The sequence below is a fragment of the Ricinus communis genome, chromosome 1 (assembly GCF_019578655.1).
Source record: "Ricinus communis isolate WT05 ecotype wild-type chromosome 1, ASM1957865v1, whole genome shotgun sequence".
Classification (NCBI taxonomy): Eukaryota; Viridiplantae; Streptophyta; class Magnoliopsida; order Malpighiales; family Euphorbiaceae; genus Ricinus; species Ricinus communis.
Window position 1 is genome coordinate 4,069,368 of NC_063256.1, and position 26,567 is coordinate 4,095,934.

Below are 26,567 nucleotides of genomic sequence, written 5' to 3' on the forward strand. Positions count from 1 at the left end.
TATTTATAAATTTTATTTTATTTTTTGAAAAGGATCAAACAAAACTTGAGAAAAAAATTGTCAAAACATCTTTTAACAATATAGAAGTTCTTTACTTCCTACAACAGCGGAGGTCCTCATTTGTTGTCAAGATTGGCTTAGAAGTTCAAATAAACCTATCCAACTAGAAGAATCAATAGAGGATATTGAAAGTATAGAGTCAGGTAAAATTTCTTTACTTCTTACATATGTTTGTTTATTGTTGATGTTGTTAAGTCTTATTGATGTAATTTTTTACTTTTATTGTAGAAATTATTCAAGATTCTGAGATTGGTGAGTCATTTATGCCAAGATTAAATGTGGAGTGCTAATTTTGAAGGAAGGTAATAACATTCCTTTGCTAATTTTGGACATATATTTTAGTGCTACATAAAGTTTGTAAATTTATTTATTTTAATGATTGCCATCTGTAAAATATTTTTATGCTTGCAGTAATATATATTTTAATGGTTTATATTTGAATATTGAATGAATTATTGTATTTGCAAATGAATGAATTGCGAAACAGGTTATTCAAGAATGTGATTGCAATTTTAATTTAGATTTTCATGCTATTTTTTTTAGGTTAGTAATCATATTTTCTCTAAATGTATTTGATTAAAAATGATATTAAAGTTATATTTTTAAAAATTTTTAGAACCGAAAATAGCACCGAACCGAACTGTATTGAACCGTAAAATTGATATAATACGGTATTGGATCCTTTTATGTTTGGTACGGTACTGGTACTTTCAATTTTAAAATAACCAAGATTTGGTATGGTACTGGTGATTTATAAATAACCGAATTGAACCGATCCGTTCTCAACCCTAGTCATGGTATGTTCTAGTTCTTTTCCTTTTCTTTCTATTTTCTTCTGAAGTTTAATTATTTTAGATGTATTAATCAAGCTATTTAATTGGTACGGCAATAATAATTTCAAATAAATTAAATGCTATTTTCTCTTCTTTGAAAATATGTAATACACAGAAAAGGCCACAAATTCATTGGTAACCGGAATTTCTAGGGATTTTATTGAATTGCAAGCCACTGCGACCAGTACATAATTAACTGATGATTAGAGAATAAAGACAAATCAAAGTAAAAGAATCAACTGTCATTCTCCTTTAAAAGGAAGGAAACTCAATTTGTGAGCCACATTTTCCATGTGGGAACACTGGACATTCAATAAGGTTTGATCCAGAAGTGTCTACACATAAGTAAATTTGGTAAAGCTGGCTGTTTCCTGATGCATCAGAATTGCACTCGATCCATGGTGTATAGCCTATTGATTCTTGAATTGCACTCTTAATGCTGCTCAAGCTGTATGTTCCCCCATTTGGAACTATATCTGTAACATTTTGTTTTTTTTTTTTTTTTAAAAAAGAAAAAAACTTAGGAACAAGTGCTTGAAGTTAATTTTAGTTGTTAAGGACTACAGTTGAGATGAGTTTTCAAGTTTTACCTGCACTCTGAAGGACCTGGAGGAGGTTTATTTGCTTCTTTAAGTCAAGAGCTGCCTTGAAGTAGCCATGTTGATCAAGGATTGACTCGGAGCAAGTACCATGTTTTTCCCATTCATGCGTCCAAAAGGTAACTCCATTGCCGCTTGGGCAAGCCAGGGTTGGCCAATTCTTTTGCATACTGCTGGTTAGGTCTGAAATCTGTGGCATTACAAGAAAACATGGGTATTAGCATTCTGTATGTTTGCCCAAATTTTAGGGCAAAAGCAACTATACAATATGCTGCAACGATTAATATCTTCTCTTTTTTCCTTCTTCGCAAAAGGCAACTTTAGAATGAAAAGATTAACTAAATGGTAGAAGAAGTATTAGGGGGTAAAACAGGAAGAACTCTAAAATAGAGGGGCATACTTGCAAAAGATTTCTTGACAGACCGTTGCATTGCATCTAAAGATCCACTAAAGTATCAGGCATTTTTCATACACAGTTGTCACAGCGTATAAGGAAACATTTTTCTTCAAAAACTATGCGTATAAGGAAAAGATTCGTATTTATGTATTTTAGCAATTCTTGATCCCAAATTAATGGCGGAAATGACAAAGACAAGATTGCTTTCTTCGCTAAAAGACTACTTTTTGACATGGAAACATCACCTAATAAAGAATAAAACAGACCAAAAAGTTGACTGTTACCTTTCAGGAAGGAAAAAAGAAAAGAAATATTCTCTTCTCTTTTTCTTTCCCCTCCTAAAACATGAGAGGTGAAATCTGGTGCACAACTTTAGAGTTAGTCGGTTTTAATTCAAAAGTAATATCATATGATTCTCCACTAAATTAGCTATGCGTTTAAAGTTAAAGTACATATCATTTCACGCATAATCAAATGTCTGTTGCCCACATGCTTTTTAGTTGGGAAAGAAAAGCCAAAATATAATAATAAAGTAGAGCAAGTACCTTCTTTTGATTAAAGGGGTTATTAGAATCACAATTTGATGGGTAAGAGCCATCATCGTAATTAGGCCAAAGTCCATGAATGCCAAAATCAGCTGCTGGTTTTCCAGTAGTTGGATAGCAGCAACTTTGCTTTGTGTCACAGTATGATCCTGGCCACTGTATTAGCATAATGATCAACAATATTGAGCAAACACAAAGCCTCGAGTTAATTACAAGAGACAACAACGAAGTGGTAGTAACTAACTAGTAACTCATTTACATTACCTGTTGAACAAAGTAGAAGAAATCAAAGTCTTGGGATGCACAAAGGACTGATAAGTAGAGTACAACTAAAAGCATGAACAAGAATGAATTGTGGGTTCTCATTTTTCTTTTTCTTCTTAAATTCCACTCTTCCTCGTAATCAAGTTTCAGAGGTTGCACTGTTGTTTTACAATGCAGTTTTGTAGCTGTATTTATAGGCTAAAATGGAAGGTTATGATGCAGAGTACCTAAGACAGCATATGCTTACCAATCTTATCAGTCTATCATTATTTACGTGTGTAAACATTTCCCCATGATTGCTATATGTCGGCTCTTATTTTCCAATAATGCATTAGCTATAGATCCAAGTTGACCCTAATCTTGATTCCTTCCCAAGAATCCATTATTTTGATTTTTGAATTGTGTTTGGTTATCCTTGGGCCTGAACTCAACAAAATAAAAAATGTTTTATTTTCATAGAAGTGTTCATTTAGTATTCTTTCTGAACCATAATTGTGTATTACTATATATTAGTACTTTTTTAAGGAGATTTTGTATTATATTTTGAATTATATATAATAATGATTTTTGGGTAAGTTCATGTTTTCATATTTCTGTAGTAGATAGGTGGGAAGTAGAACAACGAGCAGGTCAAAGTGATCAGGTTGCATTTAGGTAGACATGTAATTATGGGTAACCAATAGAGAGACGTATTCAATTCAATATTGGATTTTATTGTCACTGCAGACAGGTTTTATTAACAAGGAGAGCCACTTGCTCTGGTTTGCTGCTTGCTTTCACACTACTGAGAAAGTCAGCCTGTACACACCATGAGTGAGAGCCAAATTCTATATGTAATATGCTAAATTTTCTGAATATGATTCTATGACTTCCCATATGTCTATAGTTTATTGTTCCTTTTTAGGGCATAAAGAAGAAAAAGAAAAAGAGTAAACTCTCCTACATTGTTGGCACCACTGAGATGTTCATATAGAAGTAATCTTCAATTAAATTAAAAGTCCAAAACAAGATACAGAATAAAAAAAATGTTTCATTTACTTAATCTTATTAGACATAAAACCGTTACCTTCTTTAAATTCTTCTATTTCAAACGCCAAAATCCTAATTGATTGATGCGAAAACTCATGGCCCTCCTTCATGCCAAAGATAAAAGAATTTACTCTCTACACAAAAGCAGTATTTTTAACAAGCATTAGCTAACTGTTCATATTCTTGTTTTCTTTAGTTGATGAAAGCCTTCAAGTTCTTACAAGGAGACATTCAGAGGTATCTTATTGATTCAGTACAGAATACGCTGTGTTTTTTTTTTATGCCTTCTCTTGGGTGATTTCTTGACTTCAGAGTGAGTCATTAATATGTGCAAGTTACAGCGGAGGTTCATATGAACATGTGGAAACCCTCTCACTCTGATTTCCACATCACAAATTGCATGTATGAACATGACCGCCAAAACATAATAAGAAAACAATACTTGATTCAATTATCAATGGAATCAGTATCACCGAATTAATTAAAAAAGAATTCTCCATTGAATAGGAGAACCAACTTTTACACTGCAGATACTAAATATTTAACAGTAAAGGCACACAAAGACAAACAACAGTTGAGGATTCAAATCACCAAAGAGGCAAAGAATGTAGAGTATAAACTATACATTCTTTGTCCATATGGCCGTGGCAAAAATAAGTATGAAAGGTCAATGGATTTAGAAGGGACATTATAAATGCAAATTAAGATCAAAATGAGTTAGGCGCTCACATTTCCTGAAACCCATGTTGGGTACATTATGCATTCTTTACAAACAAGAATGTTTTTACTTTTATTTTTTTAATTTCTTTTCCCTATGATGAGCAAAGAGAGTACAACAAACAATAATGATCCATACCAGCTTCTGTACATCAACGGTCATATACTCGGACAATGATAATCCTGATGAGAACTTACAGAACCACCAATTGGAACCAACCTGTCCTGCTCTTCCTTGCTCTTAATGATTCCAAGTACTTGTATTATTTGATAGCGATTCTAGAGATAATGCAAAATCAGGTCCATATCCTTCATATTTTGTAACTAATAGAGAAGTGTTATTGAAAGATAAGCGTCAAGGTAAATATCCCGGTCATAATAAGGAGGGATTTTAATTCACAAGAATGATTTCCGGTCAAGGTAAATATCTCTAAGAATGATTTCCCTATTGGAAGTCAGTGATATAAATTTAGCAGCAGAATGGCAATTCCCTTCTTCACCACACGGATTGTTGTCCTTGGCGGAGTGTTAAGAAGGCCAAAAGCAATTGCTAATTTTTACTATGATATCTAAGATTAATTTCCCTCTCCTCATCATTCATTTCAGCATGAAAGACTAGAGAAATATCAGGTACATAACTGACCAATTTTTATTCCTCCACCAACTCATCTAGTGCCTCATGGATAGTTATAGAAATGTATTGCACTCCCTCCCCAGAGAAGAATTCATGCACCACACTGTTTACCTCTGTCAAGCTACATCCAGGAATCTTTACCGCTCCTCTATCAATCATTAATTTTCTCAAGGAATCCACATCTTCCCATTTCCCAGCTCTAGCGCACATGTTTGATAGAATTACATAATCTCCACCATGAGAGTCATCTAGTTCAAATATTCGCTCCAACACCTGCTTCCCTAATTCTAAATTGCCATGGCTGCTACAAGCAGATAACAAGGTTCGCCATAGTATGGGTATAGGCTTGATTGGCAATCCATCTACGAACTTGTAAGCTTCATCCAAGTGCCCAGCTCGACTTAGCAAATCTACCGTGCACCCATAATGCTTGATCCTAGGCATAATCCCATAGCTGTCACTCATGCTATAGAAGTAACCAAGACCTTCATCTACTAACCCAGTATGACTGCAGGCATAAAACAAACCCAAAAATGTAATTTCATCTGGTTGCACTCTAGCCTATCCCATTTCGTCAAACATTGATATAGCTTTATTACCCTGCCAATGAGTTGCATAGGCCACAATCATTGCTGACCAAGTCTCGGTATGTTTTACCCTCATGTTCTGAAAGACAGAAATTGCATCATCCAAGCTCCCACACTTGGCATACATACTTATTAGTGCAGTGTTCACCTTGACATATTTATCAAAACCATTCTTCTTGACATATTCATGAATCCACTTCCCTAAATCTAACGCTCCCAAAAAAGCACAAGATGATAAAACACTAAGCATGATAACATCAGTAGGTTTAAGCTTCTTCGCTTGCAATTCGCGAAACAACGCCAATGCTTCATTAGGTCTATTACTTCGAGCATAAATCATTATGATAGCATTATATGAAATAACACATGGTTCTAGTATCTTATCAAACACACGTCGAGCTCCATCGACATCATTACACTCCGTGTACATATTTATAAGTGCAGGAAACATATAGACATTATCATTTAACCCAAGTTTGATAGTAAGGTCATGCAATTGTTTACCTTCTTGAAAAGCTTATGTCACAGCCCGCCTCATCTTGGGTAAGGCAAGGCTTGTCCATGGGCAGAAATATGCCCAACATATGCCCAGCCCAATGTTGCAGCCTAGCCCAAGTTGGTTACCCAAGGAAACCAAGGGAAGAATCTAGAAATTGCTGGAGGATGCAAGGTTGTGTGCCAAGCCAAGGAGCTGCCTAGAAGCTTCTCTTGTTTGTACATAGAGTAGCTTCCAAAGGAAACCTTGTACATAAGTAGCTTGTAGAAAATTCTAGAAGAATGATTCCTAGCCACAAGTTGAGGAGGTGGGAAGCCTATATATACCCCATCCATTCATCATTTGTAAGATACAAGAGGAAGGTTGGAAACTTAATAAAGCTCTCCATATTTACAAAGCTCAAGTGCTCTCAACTCTCTACTCTACCCAAGTCCTAAATCCCTGCTGTCTACTTTGCTCACCTACAATTTCTCCCAATTCACATCTAGGCTTACTTAGTTCGACTTTGTCAAGCAAGTTAACTAAGCGTCGTGCGACTTGGCTGACCTCTAAGCCGAAGTTTCATGACAGGTGGTATCAGAGCAACGGTTTGAATCCTAGGTACCGCTGGTGGAAGTGATTTGAGTGATGGCAAGCGAGGAAGGAATTGTGGCTGCTGCGGTCGAAGAGCAACGCACTGAGCAGACCCGCGGGCGTGAGGAACAATGATTACAGCCTAGACGGGGCAAATCCAAGGCTCCAGCGCGCAAGCCTGTGGAGTCCAGAGTTGCTAGCCTTGAGAAAGATTTGGCTAGCGTGACTTCGACTATTGGCGAGCTTAGTGATCAGGTTGACAACCTCATCCACGAAAACATGGAGATCACAAGGGCTACCAAGGCCATGATCGAAGATCTTGGTAAAGCCTTTCGGGGAAAACTACGCTCCCTTAGGGAGGAGTTCGCCAACCAGCAAAAGACCCTACGAGATGAGCTGAAAGAGCTTCGTAGGGAGATGGATGCTCTTCGTAGAGGTAGTCCACCCTCGACAAGCACAGCTGCCACTACTAGTTCCGCTGTCCCGCATGGATTGAAAGTCCCTAAGCCTGCCATGTACAATGGCACACGCAACGCCACTATGGTGGAAAACTTCTTGTTCGGTCTTGATCAATACTACAAGGCGATGAACGTCACAGATGACTTCTCGAAGATTAGCAATGCTGCCATCTTCCTAAGGGATTCCGCCCAACTCTGGTGGAGAAGGAAACATTCCGAAAGGGAGAAGGGGCTTTGCGTCATCAACACGTGGGAACAGTTCAAGACCGAACTTCGCAAGCAGTTTGTGCCTTATAATGCCAACGATGAGGTACGACGCAGGTTGCGTAGGCTAAGGCAAACAGGAAGCATTGTCGACTACGTCAAGGAATTCACGACTCTCATGCTAGAGATCCCAGACCTAACCGACGATCAACTCCTCTTTGATTTCAAAGATGGGCTGAAGGATTGGGTGAAGATGGAGCTCGAGCGACGCGGAGTGCAGACCATTAATGAAGCAATTGCCGTAGTGGAGAACCTCAAGGACTACTCTACTCAAGACAAGGGCAAGAAGCCTAGCTCTTCCAAGAGTGAGGGAGGCCAAAAGAGGGACTTCAACAAACGTAAGGAGAGTGGCTACCAGAAGTCCTCTGGCGACAATTCAAAGCACGGCAAAGACTCGTTGCACAAAGACAAACCTGCTGCCTTTAAGCCGCCTAAGCCTTGCTTCATTACGATGGTCCACACTGGGTGAGAGACTGCCCAAATCGAAAGGCGATGAATGCCATCATGGCAGAATTCAACAAAGATAACTGCCAAGAAGAACCCCAAGCTGGCATGGGTTCTCTACAGCACTTAGGTGCGTTGTCAAAGCTCATCTCTTGCTCAGTCTCCAAGGAGAGAGGCCTGCTTTACATCGATGCGTTCATTGAGGGCAAAGCTGCATGCCCCATGCTCGATACGAGTGCTACGCACAACTTCATGGACGTGCACGAGGCGAAGCGCCTAGGCCTGAAGCTATCCAAAGGAGTCGGCACGATTAAGGCTGTCAATTCGGAGGCAAAGCCTATGCATGGCATTGCGGAAAATGTGAAGGTGTAAGTTGGTGATTGGCAAGGTACGCTAGACTTTACTGTTGTGCCTATGGATGATTTTAAGGTTGTCTTTGGTCTAGCATTCTTCTATAAAGCCTATGCCATTCCGGTCCCTTCCATGAGATCTCTAGTGATCCTCGATGCTTCCAAGCTTCGAGTGATCCCCTTGAAGAGCATGGCAAAATCAAAACCTGCTGTGATCTCTACCTTGCAATTCAAGCGGGGTCTCAAGAACGGGGAGTGTTACGTCGCAACTATGAGGGAGCTCAACGATGAGGATGATGTTGAGCAGTCTGTCCCGACTTTGCCACCATCCATCGAAACAATCCTTGATGAATACAAGGACGTGATGCCGCTGAAGCTGCCGCAAAAAGTTACCACCAAAGCGAGATGTGGATCACCATATTGAGCTCGAGCCTGGTGCTAAACCTCCTGCCATGGCACCCTACCGCATGGCACATCCGAAGCTGGCTGAATTGAGAAAACAGCTCCAAGACTTACTTGATTCGGGCTATATCCAGCCATCGAAGGCCCCATATGGTGCGCCAATCCTCTTTTAAAAGAAGGACGGTTCGCTACGTATGTGCATAGATTATCGGGCTTTAAACAAGATTACCATCAAGAACAAGTATCCAATCCCCTTGATTGCCGACTTGTTCGATCAATTGGGGAAGGCTCGATACTTTTCAAAGCTGGACTTGCGGTCTGGTTACTACCAAGTCTGCATATCACCTGGTGATGTGCCGAAGACAGCATGTGTGACGCGATATGGAGTTTTCAAGTTCTTGGTCATGCCTTTCAGTCTCACTAATGCCCCTGCCACCTTCTGCACCCTCATGAATAAGGTACTACATCCCTTTCTTGATAAGTTTGTGGTTGTTTATTTGGATGACATTGTTATATACAGCAACAGTCTTGAGGAGCATGTGTAACACCTCAAGCAAGTCTTCCAAGTACTCCGCGAACACGAGCTGTACATAAAGCGCGAGAAATGCTCATTCGCGAAAGAAGAAGTGGAGTTTCTTGGCCATCGAATCAAGGATGGCAGGTTGATTATGGATCCAGCAAAAGTTAAAGCCATCCAAGAATGGCAACCTCCTTCCAAAGTGCCCGAGTTGCGATCTTTTCTTGGGTTGGTGAACTATTATCGGCAGTTCATCAAAGGCTATTCTGCCATTGCCTCTCCATTGACGGAATTACTCAATAAGAATAAGGCATGGAATTGGGGTGAGGAATGCCAAGCTGCATTCGAAGCCTTGAAGGATGCTATGTCAATGGAGCCTGTTATGTTGCTACCCGATTATAGAAAACCATTTGAGGTGCATACAGATGCCTTGGATTATGCCATTGGAGGCGTCCTCATGCAAGATAAGCACCCAATCGCCTATGAAAGTCGCAAGCTCAACAAAACGGAGAGGCGGTATACTGTCCAAGAGAAGGAAATGATCGCCGTCGTCCACTGCTTGCGCACATGGAGACATTACTTGCTCGACAGCAAGTTCACTATTTTAACGGATAATGTGGTTACAAGCTATTTCCAGACTCAAAAGAAGTTGAGTCCTAAGCAAGCACGCTGGCAAGATTTCTTGGCTGAATTCGACTACAAGCTTGAATATAAGCCAGGGAAAGCCAACGTTGTCGCTGATGCGTTGAGTAGAAAAGCGGAGTTGGCTTCCATTGCTGCTAGCACGCCGAAGAGCGACTTCCTTAGCCGCATCAAGGAAGAAATGCAGCAAGACACTTTGGCCAAGAGCATCATCAAGCTGGCGATCGAGGGAAAAACTCGATGATTTTGGGAGAAAGATGGCCTTCTCCTCACTGTTGGCAATCAAGTCTATGTGACGAAGTGGGGAAATCTGCAGAGAGAAATTCTGAAGGAGTGCCATGACTCCTTGTGGGCTGGACATCCTGGCATGACTCGCACACTTGCGCTAGTCCAATAAAACTACTATTGGCCGCAACTCAAGGACAATGTGGAGGCCTATGTTCGGACCTGCCTTGTATGCCAACAAGACAAGGTGGAACAACAACAGGCTGCTGGCCTACTTGAACCTCTTCCTATCGCTGAAAGGCCGTGGGATAGTGTCTCAATGGACTTCATTGTGGCCCTACCGAAATCCGAAGGATCCGGAAGTATCATGGTTATTGTGGATAGATTTAGCAAGTATGCTACTTTTATCCCTTCCCCGACGGACTGCAAAGTAGACGAGGCAGCTCGTCTCTTCTTTAAGAATATTGTGAAGCTGTGGGGCTTACTGAAGAGTATAATCAGCGATGGAGACCCTCGGTTTATTGGCAAGTTTTGGCGAGAGTTATTTAAGTTGCTGGGCACAGACCTCAACTTCTCCACAAGCTTTCATTCGCAAAGCAACGGCCAAACGGAAAGGATTAATGCCTTGCTGGAACTCTACCTAAAGCACTATGTTAGTGGTCACCAGCGAGATTGGGCAAAACTGCTTGACGTAGCCCAATTCTCATACAACCTCCAACGAGGCGAGTCCCTTCGAAGTTATTATGGGACAACAGCCATTGATGCCTAATGCCATTGCTGTTGGCTATGGAGGAGCCAACCCTTCCGCCTATAAGTTTGCAAGGGAATGGCACGAAGAGGCAGATATAACAAGGGCATGCCTCGATAAAGCAGCGAAGCGCATGAAGAAGTGGGCTGACGTGAAGAGACGCCCTAAGGAATACAACGCTGGCGACTTGGTGATGGTGAAGCTGCTGCCTAATCAGTTCAAGTCCCTCCGCAAAGTGCATAAAGGCTTGGTAAGGAGATATGAAGGCCCATTCCCAATTGTGAAACGTGTTGGTGCTGCTGCCTACCAGCTCCAACTGCCCTCGAGATTAAAAATCCATAATGTTTTCCATGTGAGTATGATCAAGCCATACCACAAAGACAGGGAAGACCCCAGCCGTGGTGAATCTAGAAGAGCTCCAACAGCCGTTGTCACCGAGTTCGACAAGGAGATTGAATGCATCCTTGCGGATAGAGTGATAAGAAGAAGAGGAGTTTCCAACTACACCGAATACTTGGTGAAGTGGAAAAATTTGTCCGACACCTAGGTTACGTGGGAACGTGAAGATTTGCTATGGCAATTCCCCGAGCATATCCAAAATTACAAAGCTCAAGGCGTGACGAGGACGTCGCGAGATTGAGTGGAGGAGGGTGTTACAGCCCACCTCATCTTGGGCAAGGCAAGGCTTCTCCATGGGCAGAAATATGCCCAACCCAATGCTGCAGCCTAGCCCAAGTTGGCTGCCCAAGGAAACCAAGGGAAGGATCTAGAAATTGCTGGAGGATGCAAAGTCGTATGCCAAGCCAAGGAGCTGCCTAGAAGCTTCCCTTGTTTATACATAAAGTAGCTTCCAAAGGAAACCTTGTACACAAGTAGCTTGTAGACAATTCTAGAAAAATGATTCCTAGCCACAAGTTGAGGAGGTGAGAAGCCTATAAATACCCTCCCCATTTATCATTTGTAAGATACAAGAGGAAGGTTTGAAACTTAATAAAGCTCTTCATATTTACAAAGCTCAAGTGCTTTCAACTTTCTACCCTACCCAAGTCCTAAACCCCTGCTGTCTACTTTGCTTACCTACAATCTCTCTCAATTCACATCTAGGCTTACTTAGTTCGACTTTGTCAAGCAAATTAATTTAAGCCGAAGTTTCGTGACACTTAGCTATATACAAGCTTTAAGTAAAGAAGGAAAAGTGTAATTATCTGCAAGATAACCATCATTTAAGACTTTAACAAAAAGGAAAATCGCATTGAGTGGGGTGTTGGATCGAGAATAGAACACGAGCCATGGTATTGATGAGAATAATGTATGTTTGGGGAATTTGATCGAACATGCGGTGCGCATGCTCCATAGAGGACGACGTAGGATTAAGCGGAGGAGCCTGATTAGAATGTGGAGGTCATTTTGGAGGTGGGTTTTGATGGTGAAGGCATGGATTTGCTTGAGTTCTTATAGGGAAGTGCATTTTGGTAGAAGAGATAGAGAGTATGGTGCGTCATTTGTGCTGTGTTTTGAGGGAGGAAATTTAGTCACTAGTGAAGATGGGGATGCAGTCCTTCAATGGTACGTGTTTTATTGTTCTAAATAATAAAGAAAATAGTGCAATATGTGTATGGAGTAAATACTTTTTTATCTATAATTTTATTATAAATTAAGTTTATTTGAAAAGAATTTTATTAGTTTATTTAATTTCATAACTATTAAAATTAAATTTATAAAATATAAAGTCCTTCGTTTCTATAGTTCTGCTGCTCATTTTAATTTACCCATAAACTATATATATTCCTAATAGATTCATAATTTTTTTTAAAAGAAAATTAAAATTAAAATTTATCAATAAAACAAGCAAAATTAACATACTAACTATATTAATGGACCGATAAAATAACTTAGAGATTGTTCAATGCATATCTCACAAACTATATTTTGATTACTTTAATTTCTCATGTCAAATTATAAATTTCAGGTAGAAAAAGATATAAGCAACATACAAACTAATTGACTGGTAAATAGATAATTTTTGTCTTCTAGTGTTTATTTAAGAGTGTTAAATTTTTCAATAATATAAACATTTATCCCAAAATGATTTGGCTAATTAGGAAAGAAAAGAAAAGAAAATGGCGGGCATGTGGCAGCCAACAAGTGAGGACAAAGACCTGCTATATAACAAATCTCCCATTGGATCTTGCTACGTTAAGAAACAAGTCTTGCAGATTTTGAACTCGAAAAGGCAAGAAAGTAAGTGACCCACTTTGATTTACATTCCTAGGAAACTTGACCCTTTCTTTTTGTTTTAGGGTTCTTAAATTTTTTATTTTCATCCTCATTCTCTTCACTCTTCATTCTTGCTGGTGTTGCTTCCTGTACTGAACCAGACCTTTTCTTTTAAATATTTGTACTTTCTGGTAAGCCCGCCATCTATCTCTCTCTTATTATTATTATTATTATTATTATTGGACTTTTCTTCCGTTCTTTTAGTATTATTCTACCCATTGACCTACTGTTGTTTTCTATTTTGTTCCAATCAATGGCAACCTTATTTTATCTTTTCCTTTTCTTTTTATTTATACTCTACCTTTATTACTCAACTTACATTGCTTTACTGTTGATTAAACAAAAACTGCAACTGGCCTAAATCTGAAAATAACAATATGATGTGTACTTTATTTTTGCTTTCTTTTTGAACTGGGTTTTTATAGATGTTTAGGTATCAACCCTGATGCCATTAGTAAATACTAGTGGGTTTTGTTATTTTGCAATTTTTTTCCAGAAATGTTTGGTTCAATTTCATTCTTGTGTTCTTGGTTATCTATATAATGTTTAGGGTGAGCATTTATTCTTCTACTATACTGGGAAATTTCATTATTCTTCATGTTTGAATCCCAATTTGTCGTTGTAAATGGTTCAGTGTTAGCTTATGATTAAGTGTCTCATTATTCTTCATTTTTGAATTCTAGAGACAATTTTCCCCCTTTTTACTTAAATTGGGCCATGGAATTATTAGCAAAAGGTCTATAAATGGAAAGCTAGATTTTGTGCATTTTGACTTCTGTCTTTTGTTTGTTTGTTTGTTTGTTTTCTTAGTTTTTAGTGGTTCTGAAAGTAGAGCAGTGTGTTATTAGATATTTCATATTTTTTGTCCTTGGATGCATTGACTGTTGAAGATGACCATCAAACAGAGAGATAATGTTCAAGACTTTTCACAACAGAAGAAAGTTTTGTGTCTAAATGAAAAAGATGGAAAATTAAGTGAAACAGCAGAAAGAGAGTTGCTTCAAGTGTCCAATAATGTACAGCAGAAGTTGTGGAAGACACTCTGGCTTGCTGCTTCACATCAGTGGGCAATTGGTAAGGACAGCCAAATTGTTGAAGAATCTACTGAAAATAGAAAGGTTGAGGACAAAGGAACATATTCAATTGAACAAATGCAATTAGACAGAGAGCATGTTGATGCAGAAAGCAACTCTAAGGGAGGCAATGATCATCTGTTGATTCTTGCACAATCTGCTGAACTCATGTTAGAATCTGATAGCTTAGATGGTGTATATAGGAATGATCAGAATCAAGAAGGTAAGTGCTTTAGAGTTCGATAGTCAATTCTAATTTGTTAGACATTTGACTGATGTTATGTTAATAGTTATATAATCAGGGTTTGACATTACTCCAGGGGATCAAGATTCATCGGGAAGTATGAACCATGCTGCAGGTACTGGTCATTGTTACTTTTCATTTTTAATTTCGATATTATATGCCCTTAGTATGTTGCTTACCTAGCATTTCTTTTCAGATCTTAAATCTCCTGGGAAACAAGTTGAAGTGACATCTGTAGTTGATTGTGTGAGAAGTGAAGAGATTGGATTCCAGGGAAGTAGAACTCCACGCTTGAGTCAAATTCGACGTCAAGCTCGATCACAATGCAATTTATTGTTGCAAGAGAGGCTTGGAGAGTCCATGGTTGAGCATATGCAAGGAAGAAGAATTCGTCTGACTCAGATTCGACATCAAGCTCGGTCCAAAAACCATTCACAACTGCAGGAGAAGATACAAAAACATTCATGCGGAGATTCACAGGGAACAGTTGTTCGTTTGAGTGAATTTAGGCGTCAGGCCCGGTCAAGAAGTAACTCGTTAGTGCAAGAAGTAATTGAAGATCACATGCTCTGGCATTTGGATCACCAAACCTCTAAAGGTGAACTTTCTCAGAAATGGTTTGAGGGAATAACTGGAAAAACCATAATCAAACTTGCTAGTTTCTGTTTCTGACTGAGTGCTGCTACCTGGACATAGTCCCTTAGTGGGAGGAAGTCTTGAAAGAATTGCCTTTCCTTCACTCTTGGACTTATCCAATCTAGATCGCAGTCTTATTTGAATATTCTTGTTGCATCACAATGCTTATATCCGGTCAATCTGCTGCATTTGTTCCAGATGATCATAGGCAGAGGATTATTGCAGATCTATTTGGAGAAGAAGATGGTAGTAGAGCAGGTTAGATTTGTTCTTTGTTGTCATGGCATTAATATCTTATAAACTCCCTAATAGGAGTTTCAAGTTGCTTTTTTAGATTTTAAGTGTTTACATTTGGTTAAGAGTTGTACTGTTTCCCCAGACTGCAAGCTATCTTGATGGTTCTTCAGCAGGTATTGTGCTACGAACTGATAGTTTTATGCATGTAGAAATGTTGTGTCACTTAAAACAAGCTTTAGAACTCTTTATGCAGTAGGTCTGTAGCTTTCCCTCCAAATTTATAATTTGTATTGCCATGAATAATGTTTTGCCTGATTAGTTTTATATGATAACTCCTTCTGAACAGACTCTGGTCTATAAGGTAAGCACCCGGATTGGAGATTCTTTGTGAAGTCACATTGATCTGTGTAGAAACATGCTGAACTCTGAGATGTCATACTCTTAGATCACTAGATTCTTAAGTATTAACTTGCATTTTCGGGATTTATAGTTGCAGATTATCATCGATCGGAAGTGGATAGCATGCATGATTCTAATGTAAATGGGAGAGTCGATCAATCTGTACCTGGTATGTGTTAATTTGTTTCATTTGATGCTTTGATTCGGGTGTTTGGCCCATATGTGGGACTTACAATGCCAATGTTATGGTAGTGAGCATTGAAGTTCAGGACAAGATGATCCCAGAGAAAGGAAGAATGCGCTTAAGCCAATTACGACGTGAAGCCCGATTGGGAAATGCTAGCACATTGCGTGGAGGTGTGTTATGCCTTTTCCTATCAGTTACATTTGTATATTTTATTTATTTTGTGGACATGTACATGTCCAAAAAATTTCTCAGAACCCTTGTTTTACTCCATTTTCAATTATTTGGCAATTTGGAGGATTTCTTGGGAAGAACGTCAAATGCTAGCATTACCAATCAAAGGAGTTGACTAGGGACAGGAAAATATTTCAAAATTTAGTTCTAGGAATAAAAGTTGCATATCCTAGGTGATTGTTTGGTTTGGCAAACCAAGTGAATGGGAATAGTAACCATGTTGAAAAGTTGGAAGTGTTTAGTTTTGAAGTGGAAGAAAGAAATACATTCTGCCAGATGTTATTGCAGCTTTCTGGGATTTCTTTCTTAATGTGCATCAATTGTTGTATAATCCTACTAGTAAAGTTATTCATAAACCTTTCAAATGATAGAATATGCAAAACTGAAACAATAGCATCAATGTTCATAACACTAACTTGTTAGTGATTTTTTGATAGGCCAGATAATTGTGGATCTTAGAAATGTTTCTTCATGCCCCAAGTTTCAAGTTTTACAAGGCTTATATTGGTTGAATAGAAGGTGCTTTGGAGTTGTTTGCTTGTAATAGCTGGTATTATTGCAGCTGAAACAAATTGAAGTCTCTGGTTTTAACTTAGGTGCCATAAGATGAATACTTGACCCCACAAAGCATATCAACCAGAAGCATAAGATCTTGGAGAACTACGAAATTTTTTGGTGTACTTTGCCACGAGTCAATTCTCAATTACTTGCAATTTCCACTAAAGTAATATTTTCAATAGTGTTCTCCCAAGGATTTTAGATAGTGCTTTTTTCTTTTTCCTTTACATCATAAAGTAATAACCAAAATAGTTGCAAAATCAAATCTCTATATTGTAGTACCTATTTTTCCTAAACTATCTTAAGTGCATATGACTTTGTATCTTTAAGATTACTTATAGTTATTTTTTCATTTAATTCTGCAGATAGAATATGTGGTTTGCTAACTGCAAAATGGAATCTGAATAAGATTTTTAATTAAAGCCATTTTGTCACTCTAGACATGCTATCTGAAATCTAATTTGATTTAGCTCCTGCTGAACAGAACTTAACTTGTAACACAACTGATAACACATAAAGTTGAAGTCACTGTCATGTATCGCGAAGTTGAGCAGTGGAAGGAGAAGCTGAAGGTGGCGACATTTATCTCCAATGGTTACTAGAATTTTGACAAACCTCACATGATAAGTTTTTGATATATATATTTAGAATGGCAACATAACATTAGGAATTTCTTTGGTAGACAAATTTTACAGGGTAGATAGTCCAATATCTCATACTCATAGTTTGACCAGCAATGTAATTACGGCAATATTGCTCTACTAAACGACTTCATATCCAATTGTTTTTCTTCCTTATATTTTGTCTTCCATATCCAACTTTATGCTCTTCTGTCAACTATATGCTGTCTACGGTAATGACTTGCATCTTGAGTCTCACTGCCTAACTGCCTGTTGGTGATGTTGATTGTATTAAAAGCACAGCGATTTGAGACAAACTAACTTTACCGAGGATTCAGCTGAAACTTGAGTTTGGCTAAGTTAACCTGATTGTATAGAATCATTGTTGGAGTACAGTGTCAATATTGTCTGCGATTAGCTCCTGCTAATCTCCTTCAAGCAACATCGGATGATGGTTAGTGTTAGACCTGGCTAAGGGTCTGAACCAGTCCGGAACCACCAGTTCATTTAGACGTTGAGCTTTGAGCAGGACCATTTGTGGTTGAAGTTCATTATGATTCCAGTTAATGCCGGTTCGATTCTGATTCAAATAATAAAAAAATTAAAATTTAAAATTTAAAAAAATTGTGAAAACTATAATTTTAAAAAAATAAAAATTCATCACACCCTTTAACATATGTTATATATTTTGTAAAATTTATGATAATAACTATATATTTCATAACGGTTAAGTATCATAATTTATTTAGTTATTTTTTCTAAGTGTTAACTAAATTTGAATTTAACTAAATATTTAAATAACATCAAGTAATATTTTTGTATTTATTTTATATTTTTTTATCTAAGCCATAAATGGATCAAACTTAAACATAAGATTAAAAATTTATTTTTTAAAATTTACTTCTTTTAAGGATTCGTATCATCAGTTCAAGTTCACTCAATTTAGAATTTTAACTTACCCTTGCCCCTTTTAGGCCGGTTCATGAACATGACCATTGATTAGGGGCTGGCTTCCGATTCCACTGGTCCGGTTTGGTCCAGTTTGCTGTTCGAGGCGATCTTTTGGCTAGGTCTAGTTATTGTTATGCTAAAGCAGGCACAAGATCATTTTGCCAATTTGTTTTATCCATAATGTTAGAAGTTGATTTATTGATTCATGCCAGGCAGTGCTCCTGCAGTTATTCCCTATATGCTCAGTTTCCATACTAGCTGTATAGAAAATTGTGGGTAAAATCACAAGCGATCATGGAGAAATACAGTTAATGTATTTTTTTCCTATCGCTCTTCATACAAAAATATGCAGTATTTTATTCTTCTATACTTAGCAAAAGCCTCAACTAGCACAAACTTTCTTCAATGCTGATCATAATTACATCAGTGTTGATGATCTGATTGTCAATCAGCTTAACACCATGGATAGTGTCAGAGATGGGTTATTATTTGTTTGAGAGAAGTGTATGTACCTGCTAGGCCAACAAAAAGCCCAAATATCAATATCCCCGCAATTACCACCAGCTCAAACCCGAAAATTCGAGCAGCTTTGTTAATCCTAAGGTAGCAGAGGCATGGTAACAACATCGAAACAGAGATACTCAAAAAAGCGCCAATAAAAGCCATCATATAGCCGAAAAATGGGATAGTTAATGCCACCGCTAAAACACTGATCATAATTGCAGTTCTTATAAGAATACTTAGAGGTTTGGTGCTGTTGAGACGAAATGTGTCTTCGATAGCGTTAGCAATTGGAGCAGTGACAACTGCATACTTTGTCAGGGGATTAATCAGAGTAGTGTATATAGCTATTTTTGCACTGACTTTTCTTATAGGAAGGTTTAATGTCACTTGAGACTTCAAATATTCTCCATACATAAGGTAACCCAGAACTGCCATTAGTGCATAGGTGATGGTACTTGTGATAAAGCAAACAAGTAAAACCTGCAATGAGATAGCGAAAGAAAGTTAGATGATCCTTCTTTTCTCATTCGGTAGATTTAATGATGCATTTGATTTTGAATTAGGAAAAACAGATTTGCTGATGCCATATGTGTGATGAGATGGCATATATTTCGAATAAATTACACTCATTTGCCACTTACCCCAGGAATATTAAGCTATTATATGTCCGTCATACATTCCTTGGCCATGTTTAATTTACTGGTATAGGCAAGTATTTTCTAAACTGCACGAGTACCATACCTTAGAAAATTGGCTTTTATCTTTCATGGAATTACATAATATCGGGAAAACAGCATGACCACAATAACAGAAGGTAAACAAACTTATAGCAGTAGGCAAACCACCCCAGTTCCAAAGCACATCTCCTTCATGGAACCCAACACCATCAGCAGCACCATCCCAGATAACACAAGCAAGCAACACAAAAGTAGCGAAAACACCTCCAGCGGAAACATAAGCCAGCATACCTAAACTCCTCAACCATGTTGTTGGCAAGATTACAAGGGCTGTTAGCAGAATAAACCCTCGTTTACCTCCAATTTTTAGTCCAGCTAGTTTCAAACTGATCAAATCAGGAAACAACTTGTTTAGATTGTCACCTTCTAGAATCAAGAACTCTACTGCTACTAAATATAGTTCAAGATACAGGAAGATGGATACTAGAGCTCTTCCTTTGTATCCAAAAGCTCTTTCTCCTATGTCTGGATAGGTTTTGATAACTGGATCTGCATCCATGCATCGTCGAAGGAGTAACCCTGTATACCAGCATAATATTGCCACCACAAAAAGAAGAATTAAGCTCAACCATCCTCCTTGAGAAAGTGCATATGGAATTGATAGGATTCCAACTCCTACAAAACAGGACAAATTATTATGCATTTGGAATGTAATGTAGTTATTGACAGGGACAACAAAGTAACATGTAACATAGATGCATGTTACTTATTTTTAGTGTCATCATGACACATAGAAGAAAAGTGAGAAAGAAATTAAGAAGAGACCAGTTAACGTATTAACTCCATTGAAACAAGTTCTAAGGAAGGTGGTGCCACTGCCAGATTCCTCCTGTGCTCGTGGAAGCTGGTTTTGGCTCTCCATTTCCTCTCTTCTTGTAGGAAGTGCCACTTTATTGGTCACCCACTATCCATTTTTAGCTACTTATATAAGTGTTTTGAGTAAATCCTCTAGTCTCATCATGACTTTCTGCTCCAGTAACATGGAAAAATGCATGTTTGAGTATTTGTTTTATTTGACGTGATAAGACTCTTGGACTTTAAGCCAAAAGAAATTTCGTTGAAGGGCATGATGGCATTAACGGGTATGAGCCTTGACCAACCGTCCATTTTCTTCCTCTTTCTGTATTGTTCTTCTATATTAAAAATTTGAAAATTTAAAGCTTGTTGGGAATGTTTATAACGCACCTTAATAATTCAAAAGAGATATATTCTCTAAAAGAGAAAAAGAAGAAATCATATCTTTGTTGCTGATTTATTTCTATTGTTTTTATTATTTAAGAGATTAGAAAATATTGTTGATGGACTTGCACTATAAATAAGTGTGAACAGAAAAGGGAACCAACTCACATGTCACCACCATTACCGGTCTTTCGTGTATATGGCGATGGTAATTTTTTGTTCTCTCTTTGTAGGCAATTGAATTGGATAAGTCCCCCAGCTGTTTTGGGATACTTATGCTCGGATAAGGAAGCCATTGAAAAGAATCTCACTGCTGTAATGATTGAAAGAGATGCAAAAGGGGTTGTAAAACTGTTCAGAGGGTAGTGCATCCAACTTCTGATTTTGCTACGGCCATTTAAAGATTCTAAAATATTAGCATCCAGATTTTCTTTCATGTCTCTTACTTTTGTTCTTAGATGTGACGGGGCTGTCACAAATTTGTCCAGACAATAAATCACCAAATCTCTTACAACTTACACGTAGTTCGACGTTGTAAAAGCTTTTTTAAATTTGTGTATTAATTAAATAAAGTCCAAACTAAAAAAAGTTCTGCTCATTTAGCTCGTGAGCGACTTTAGTTCTAAATTCGACTAATAAATATATGAAGCGGAAGCGGTTCTATTAGCTTAGAGATTCTTTACTATATAGGATAAGGAAGCCATAGCAATTGTGGGTAATGCATAAATCCTGATTCTAGAAACATTGTATTAATTTGATTATCTTCCATAAAGTTCTGCCTTTGGACAAGAAAAAGAAGAGGAACAAGTAGTGTATGCCTTCTCATCGAGGGTTCTTCCAGAGCAGATTCACGTCTTAGTATGCTTTCACTCACTCGTTTCACGTGCACACAGCCTACCTAAAAAGTGATATCACTCTACATATTACCCACATTATTTGTCAATTATCATTTAACCTAACTCTCAAATATCAAAAACTTTTTAAGACATGTCTTAACAATGTATTCCCCTATTATAAAGAGAGAATTTTAATGTTTTTTTCTTTATAAATAGAGATATTGTAACTCCTATTATTTTCTTATAGTGAAATTCTTCTATCCCTGCCTGTGGTTTTTATCCTAATTTGTTTATGAATTTTTCACATAAATTTATGTGTTCTATTGGTGTATTTTATTTTTTCTTTATTTTTATTTTCTCAAATTATTAGTTGTGATTTTACTTCATATTTTTTTACAAACAAAACTTACAAAGTTAAATTTAAAACGTAATAGAGTTAAATTTAGGATGTTTTTTAGAATACCATTAATGTAATCAATTATTATACATTCTTATTTTTAATTATAAATAGTTAATGAGTGTTATTTTAATTAGTTTATTAATTATATATATATTTAAATTTTTAACGATATTATATATAATTTTTATTTATTTAAAATTATATAGGTGCCTTTCAAAGTTGATAATGTAAATTAAAAAATAAAATATCTCAAAATTAATATACTGAAAACATAAATATTGAAAAGAAGAAAAACGTAAACGAGATTCTTATCTTGTTTCTAAACATAAAATGATAATATCTATTTGGACTAAAAATAATATGTTGAACTACATAAGAGAATTATTGGAGCCAGAGAATAATTCTAATAATTTAAAAGGAAACATAATACTGGAAATTATTTTTCAGCCAGTTGCACCTACAGGTGTTCTTTAAATCCGATATGCAGATTGGGATTGTACGTTATGTGTTCAGTTTCAATATTAGCTATACAGAAAGTTGTGGGCAAATCGCTCCATCAAGGAATCAAAAGTAATCATGAAGAAATAAAGTTGTTCTTGTTGCTCTTTCCTTATAAAAAGCTCGCACAAACTTTCTATAATCCTTTGTTATTGCAAAATGATTACATTAGTGGTTGATGATCTAAATGTCAATCAGCTTAGCAGCATCATTAGTGCCAGAGATGGGTTATTATTTGTTTGAGAGAAATGTATGTACCTACTACGGCAACAAAAAGTCCAAAAATCAATATCCCCACAATCACCACCAGCTCAAGCCCGAATGTTCGAGCAGCTTTGTTAATCCTGAGGTAGCAGAGGCATGGTAACAACATCGAAACGGTCACACTCAAAAAAGCCCCAATAAAAGCCATTACATAGCCAAAGAACGGAATGGTTAATGCTACCACTAACGTGCTTATCATAATTGCAGTTCTTATGAGAATACTGAGAGATTTGCTGTCGTTGAGACGAAATGCGTCCTCGATGGCTTTAGCAACTGGAGCAGTGACAACTGCATACTTAGTCAAGGGATTAACTAGAGTAGTGTATATAGCTATTTTTGCACTAATTTTTCTTATGGGAAGATTTAATGTCACTTGAGACTTCAAATATTCTCCATACATGAGGTAACCCAGAACCGCCATTGATGCATAGGTGAAGGTACTTGTAATAAAGCAGACAAGTAAAACCTGCAATGATAGCGAAAGAAAGTTAGATAATACTTCTTTCTCATTTAATGGATTTAATGATGCATTTGATATATAACTAGGAAAACACTTGCTGATGCCAGTGTGGAATCTATTGCACCCAACTAGTGATATTTGATAACAAATGCTTTTCTGAGTATATTATATTTAAGAAATAGTTAGTGATATATTAAAATGAGTAATATATATGATTAGTATTAAATATTTAATGTATTAATACCCAAGTATAAGACACTTAGAATACTTCCTCTTCACTTTTTCCTTGCTACGCTAAGCAAGTGTTACCCAGTTGTATCTTACCTTCGAAAACTGGCTTTTGTCTTTCATGGAATTACACAACGTTGGGAAAACGGCATGACCACAGTAACAGAAGGCAAACAAACTTGTGGCAGTAGGCAAACCACCCCAATTCCAAAGCACGTCTCCTTCGTGGAACCCAACACCATCGACAGCGCCAACCCAGAGAACACAACCAAGCAACACAACAGAAGCCAAAACACCTCCAGCAGAAACATAGGCCAACATACCTAAGCTCCTCAACCATGTTGTAGGCAAGATTACAAGGGCCGTTAGCAGAATAAACCCTTGTTTCCCTCCAATTTTCACACCAGCAACTTTCAAACTCATATCTGGAAACAACTTGTATAGGTTGTCACCTTCCAGAATCAAGAATTCAACTGCTACTAAATATAGTTCAAGATACATGAAGATGGATACTAGAGCTCTTCCTTTGTATCCAAAAGCTCTCTGCCCTATGTCTGGATAAGTTTTGATAACTGGATCTGCATCCATACATCGCCGAAGGAGTAATCCTGTATACCAGCATAATATTGCCACCAGGAAAAGCAGAATCAAGCTCATCCATCCACCTTGAGAAAGTGCATATGGAATTGACAGGATTCCGACTCCTGCAAAACAGGACAAGTTATTATGGATTGGAACTTGATGGGACAACAATGACGCGTGTTCTTTCTTCTTTTTGTTTTGTTAAATGTCATGTGATAATGACAAGGCCTACTATTCATGAAATATTCATCGGGTGTCTTTGGCGCGCACTAGCATGTCGAGGAAGAGTATTGACATAGGAAGAAAAAGAACGTGAATTATGTAATTAATTCAGAATCCTTTTAAGGTTTACAGGACAAACAAGGGTATTGAAACAAATATTTATATATAGTAGCAATCAAATAGATGTATCTAACAATGCACAAGTGCACATATATCTTTAGTTGAATAACATAAAACGGATAGAAAAAGAGTGAGAAAGAAAGAAGACAGAGACCAGATAACGTATTAACTCCGTTAAAACAAGTTCTAAGGAAGGTGGTGCCGCTGCCAGATTCCTGTGCTTGCGGAAGCTGGTTTTGGCTCTCCATTTCCTCTCTACTTGTAGGAAGACCAACTTTGTTGGTTGCCTGCTCTCCAGTTTTTGCTACTTATATAGTAAGTAAATCCTCAAATGTTTCTGCTCCAATAATTCTTGGAATAATGCATCTTTGAGCCCCTAAGTTTTTTGTTTTTGTCTATTGAGTCCCCATAGTTTTATTTGATTTGACTGGAGTCTCAGACTTTCAGCCACGTGAAATATTCTTAAAAAGGCATGACGATATTAATTGATAATAAGTATATTGTTGATCCTTAATGAACGGTGCTTTCTTTTTCTCTCTCTATTGAGCTCCTATATTTGATTTTATATTACATATAAGCCCTCAGGTTTGTTTTTTAAATTTTTATTGCATTATTGACTTTCTTTTACAAAAACAATATATTATTGAAAAATCACGATGGATTAACGATCATAATAATAATAAATCGTTGAAACCTTATTAAATTATTTAAAGACATCCACTTTTTTTATTGATTACTTTAAAATATTTATTTTATCCTATGACAAAAATTAATTTATTTCATCAAAATATGATATTAAAATCAATAAAAGTTGTTCAATTTTCTATAAAGTCATAAAATGTAAATAAATTGTTTTCAAAAAAAGATCCACAAAAGTCAATAACAAATTCATATACTCTTAAAAGTCTTCCAAAATAAAGTCTATAAAAGTCATTAGTACATTTATAAACTCTATAAAAGTCATTTAAAAGTGTATAAACTTGCAAAAATTATTTACTTAAAAAAAATTCTATAAATATCTGTAAAAGTTTTAATTGAATATACCCCTAAAAGGACTTTTAAACATATAAAGTTCAATTAAGGAGATAAAACATAAATAATATGAGATTTGACACATATAAATTGTACCCTAAGTATAAATGATAGATTGAAATTCAAATATTTGTAATTACTATTTTAGGTATATTATTACTTTACGAGCAATCATACCGGTCAATGATGCACTTAATTGCACTTCACAAAAAAAAAAAAAAAAAAGAGAAAGCCTGAGGATTCAATTATATGAAATAAAACTATGAAGCTCAATTTTTTTTGAAAAAGAAAAAGTAAAGAAAAACACAGAAATTCAAGGACTTAGAAATAATAGGTATACCATAATTGTGATAAAAGGTAAGTTGAAGTTGGGTGTAAAAGAAGTGGATAGTGAGGATGAGTAGATAGCCATTTGAAATGGCTGGGCCTTCTTGGCATCCCTCTGCAACTTTTTTGCGACGATTACTGTTCATATACGAAAGGGAACCAACTCACATGTCACCAATCTTTTGCGCATTCATTTCATTATGCCTTCTCATTGAGGGTTCTTCCAGAGCAGATGCTGCATATCTTTATGCTTTCCTTCATTCTTTTTACATGCATAACCTACCTATACAATAAATTCATACGACTCTCTGCTTATACAAGGCACATTTTGATCTTCAAGTCAATGAAATTTAAACATATATATGTACTCTAAAAAGCCTTTTAAGAAAAACATATACAGGTATTGAAAGAAAAGATCTAAATGAGATTTTATGTTATTTTCTAAGTTTAATCGAAATCATTTCTGTCACTTTCTTTTTGTTCTTGGTTACAATACCTTTTCTATCACTTTTGATGTTATAGGGAGTTTCAATATGAAAAGAGAGGTCAGCAAAGCAAGAATTGCAGAGAGGATATAAAAGCTGAACGCTCAATTTGCAAGAGGATGAAAAGAGCATATACAATATTTACTCTATCTGATGTGATACCATCTCTATTTTAATTTATTACATTAAAAAAGGTCTGTGCAATAATGCAAGTAAAGTAACCAATTATAATTGAGTCCTAAAACAACAAAGAAAATTTTAAGAATTTCATAAAAAAAGGTTAAAAAGAAAGATTCCAATAATAATAATAAATCAAGCACAAACAAAATTAGCTCTCCACTCACACTTTTGAGTATAAAAGAATGTTTAACAATATGCAAATGAACTCTATTAGTTCCTTTAAGGATAGTTGATGCAATAATTAAGTTCCTCAAATGTATGGTGCAACATTTCTGAAAGAGTTAGGTAAGAATCTTACAGTTAATAATAAAAAAAT

At 36.7% G+C, this 26,567-nt stretch overlaps 5 protein-coding genes across 16 annotated transcripts; 1 reads left to right on the forward strand and 4 right to left on the reverse strand.

The window, feature by feature from the left end:
- Window positions 1-1,021: 1,021 nt before the first annotated feature.
- Window positions 1,022-2,882, reverse strand: LOC8281810 (extracellular ribonuclease LE). Its single transcript, XM_002522396.4, has 4 exons — window positions 2,699-2,882; window positions 2,435-2,590; window positions 1,484-1,682; window positions 1,022-1,369 (listed from the first exon to the last, which is right to left on the reverse strand). The coding sequence occupies exons 1-4, from the start codon at window positions 2,798-2,800 to the stop codon at window positions 1,146-1,148; spliced, it is 681 nt and encodes a 226-aa protein (XP_002522442.2). The 5' UTR covers window positions 2,801-2,882; the 3' UTR covers window positions 1,022-1,145.
- Window positions 2,883-4,236: 1,354 nt separating this feature from the next.
- On the reverse strand, window positions 4,237-12,344 carry LOC107261509 (pentatricopeptide repeat-containing protein At2g02980, chloroplastic; the record flags this gene model as incomplete). Its single annotated transcript, XM_048370916.1, is given in 7 exon segments — window positions 4,237-4,938; window positions 4,941-5,003; window positions 5,006-6,181; window positions 9,089-9,091; window positions 11,945-12,065; window positions 12,067-12,158; window positions 12,161-12,344. Coding segments are annotated over 7 exon segments (1,737 nt in total), but the record flags the coding sequence as incomplete, so codon positions are not given.
- On the forward strand, window positions 11,924-21,103 carry LOC8281807. Of its 11 annotated transcripts, none has more exons than XM_048374880.1 (10): window positions 11,925-12,350; window positions 12,887-13,025; window positions 13,163-13,192; window positions 13,952-14,357; window positions 14,437-14,493; window positions 14,575-14,976; window positions 15,213-15,272; window positions 15,742-15,819; window positions 15,903-16,007; window positions 16,506-16,950. In XM_048374880.1, exons 4-10 carry the CDS (start codon window positions 13,952-13,954, stop codon window positions 16,610-16,612), a joined length of 1,215 nt encoding a protein of 404 aa, XP_048230837.1. In that variant the 5' UTR covers window positions 11,925-12,350; window positions 12,887-13,025; window positions 13,163-13,192; the 3' UTR covers window positions 16,613-16,950. The 11 variants fall into 11 exon arrangements, with proteins under 11 accessions (XP_048230844.1, XP_048230837.1, XP_048230846.1 ...); XM_025157974.2 differs by having other exon boundaries at window positions 11,926-12,350; window positions 13,967-14,357; XM_048374889.1 differs by having other exon boundaries at window positions 12,887-13,192; window positions 14,455-14,493.
- On the reverse strand, window positions 18,480-20,672 carry LOC8281806 (amino acid transporter AVT1I). 2 transcript variants are annotated; one of them, XM_048374871.1, is made up of 3 exons: window positions 20,220-20,672; window positions 19,443-20,053; window positions 18,480-19,181 (listed from the first exon to the last, which is right to left on the reverse strand). In XM_048374871.1, exons 2-3 carry the CDS (start codon window positions 19,935-19,937, stop codon window positions 18,669-18,671), a joined length of 1,008 nt encoding a protein of 335 aa, XP_048230828.1. In that variant the 5' UTR covers window positions 19,938-20,053; window positions 20,220-20,672; the 3' UTR covers window positions 18,480-18,668. The 2 variants fall into 2 exon arrangements, with proteins under 2 accessions (XP_048230828.1, XP_015576790.2); XM_015721304.2 differs by having other exon boundaries at window positions 18,481-19,181; window positions 20,204-20,672.
- Window positions 21,104-22,430: 1,327 nt separating the features above from the next.
- On the reverse strand, window positions 22,431-24,528 carry LOC8281805 (amino acid transporter AVT1I). Its single transcript, XM_015721303.2, has 3 exons — window positions 24,382-24,528; window positions 23,400-24,007; window positions 22,431-23,081 (listed from the first exon to the last, which is right to left on the reverse strand). The coding sequence occupies exons 1-3, from the start codon at window positions 24,473-24,475 to the stop codon at window positions 22,563-22,565; spliced, it is 1,221 nt and encodes a 406-aa protein (XP_015576789.2). The 5' UTR covers window positions 24,476-24,528; the 3' UTR covers window positions 22,431-22,562.
- Window positions 24,529-26,567: the final 2,039 nt, after the last annotated feature.

Excerpts from the sequence above, each read along its gene's own strand:
- LOC8281810 (XM_002522396.4), bottom strand. The coding sequence starts at position 2,800 with ATGAGAACCCACAATTCATTCTTGTTCATGCTTTTAGTTGTACTCTAC. Across the intron at positions 1,683-2,434 it reads ACCCCTTTAATCAAAAGAAG|ATTTCAGACCTAACCAGCAG; the intron begins GTACTTGCTCTA and ends GTAATGCCACAG. Across the intron at positions 1,370-1,483 it reads CCAGGTCCTTCAGAGTGCAG|ATATAGTTCCAAATGGGGGA; the intron begins GTAAAACTTGAA and ends AAAATGTTACAG.
- LOC8281807 (XM_048374880.1), top strand. The coding sequence starts at position 13,952 with ATGACCATCAAACAGAGAGATAATGTTCAAGACTTTTCACAACAGAAG. Across the intron at positions 14,494-14,574 it reads AAGTATGAACCATGCTGCAG|ATCTTAAATCTCCTGGGAAA; the intron begins GTACTGGTCATT and ends ATTTCTTTTCAG. Across the intron at positions 14,977-15,212 it reads GGATCACCAAACCTCTAAAG|ATGATCATAGGCAGAGGATT; the intron begins GTGAACTTTCTC and ends CATTTGTTCCAG.
- LOC8281806 (XM_015721304.2), bottom strand. The coding sequence starts at position 20,300 with ATGGAGAGCCAAAACCAGCTTCCACGAGCACAGGAGGAATCTGGCAGT. Across the intron at positions 20,054-20,203 it reads TGGAGTTAATACGTTAACTG|GAGTTGGAATCCTATCAATT; the intron begins GTCTCTTCTTAA and ends CCTGTTTTGTAG. Across the intron at positions 19,182-19,442 it reads ATAAAAGCCAATTTTCTAAG|GTTTTACTTGTTTGCTTTAT; the intron begins GTATGGTACTCG and ends ATCTCATTGCAG.
- LOC8281805 (XM_015721303.2), bottom strand. The coding sequence starts at position 24,475 with ATGGAGAGCCAAAACCAGCTTCCGCAAGCACAGGAATCTGGCAGCGGC. Across the intron at positions 24,008-24,381 it reads CGGAGTTAATACGTTATCTG|GAGTCGGAATCCTGTCAATT; the intron begins GTCTCTGTCTTC and ends CCTGTTTTGCAG. Across the intron at positions 23,082-23,399 it reads ACAAAAGCCAGTTTTCGAAG|GTTTTACTTGTCTGCTTTAT; the intron begins GTAAGATACAAC and ends CTATCATTGCAG.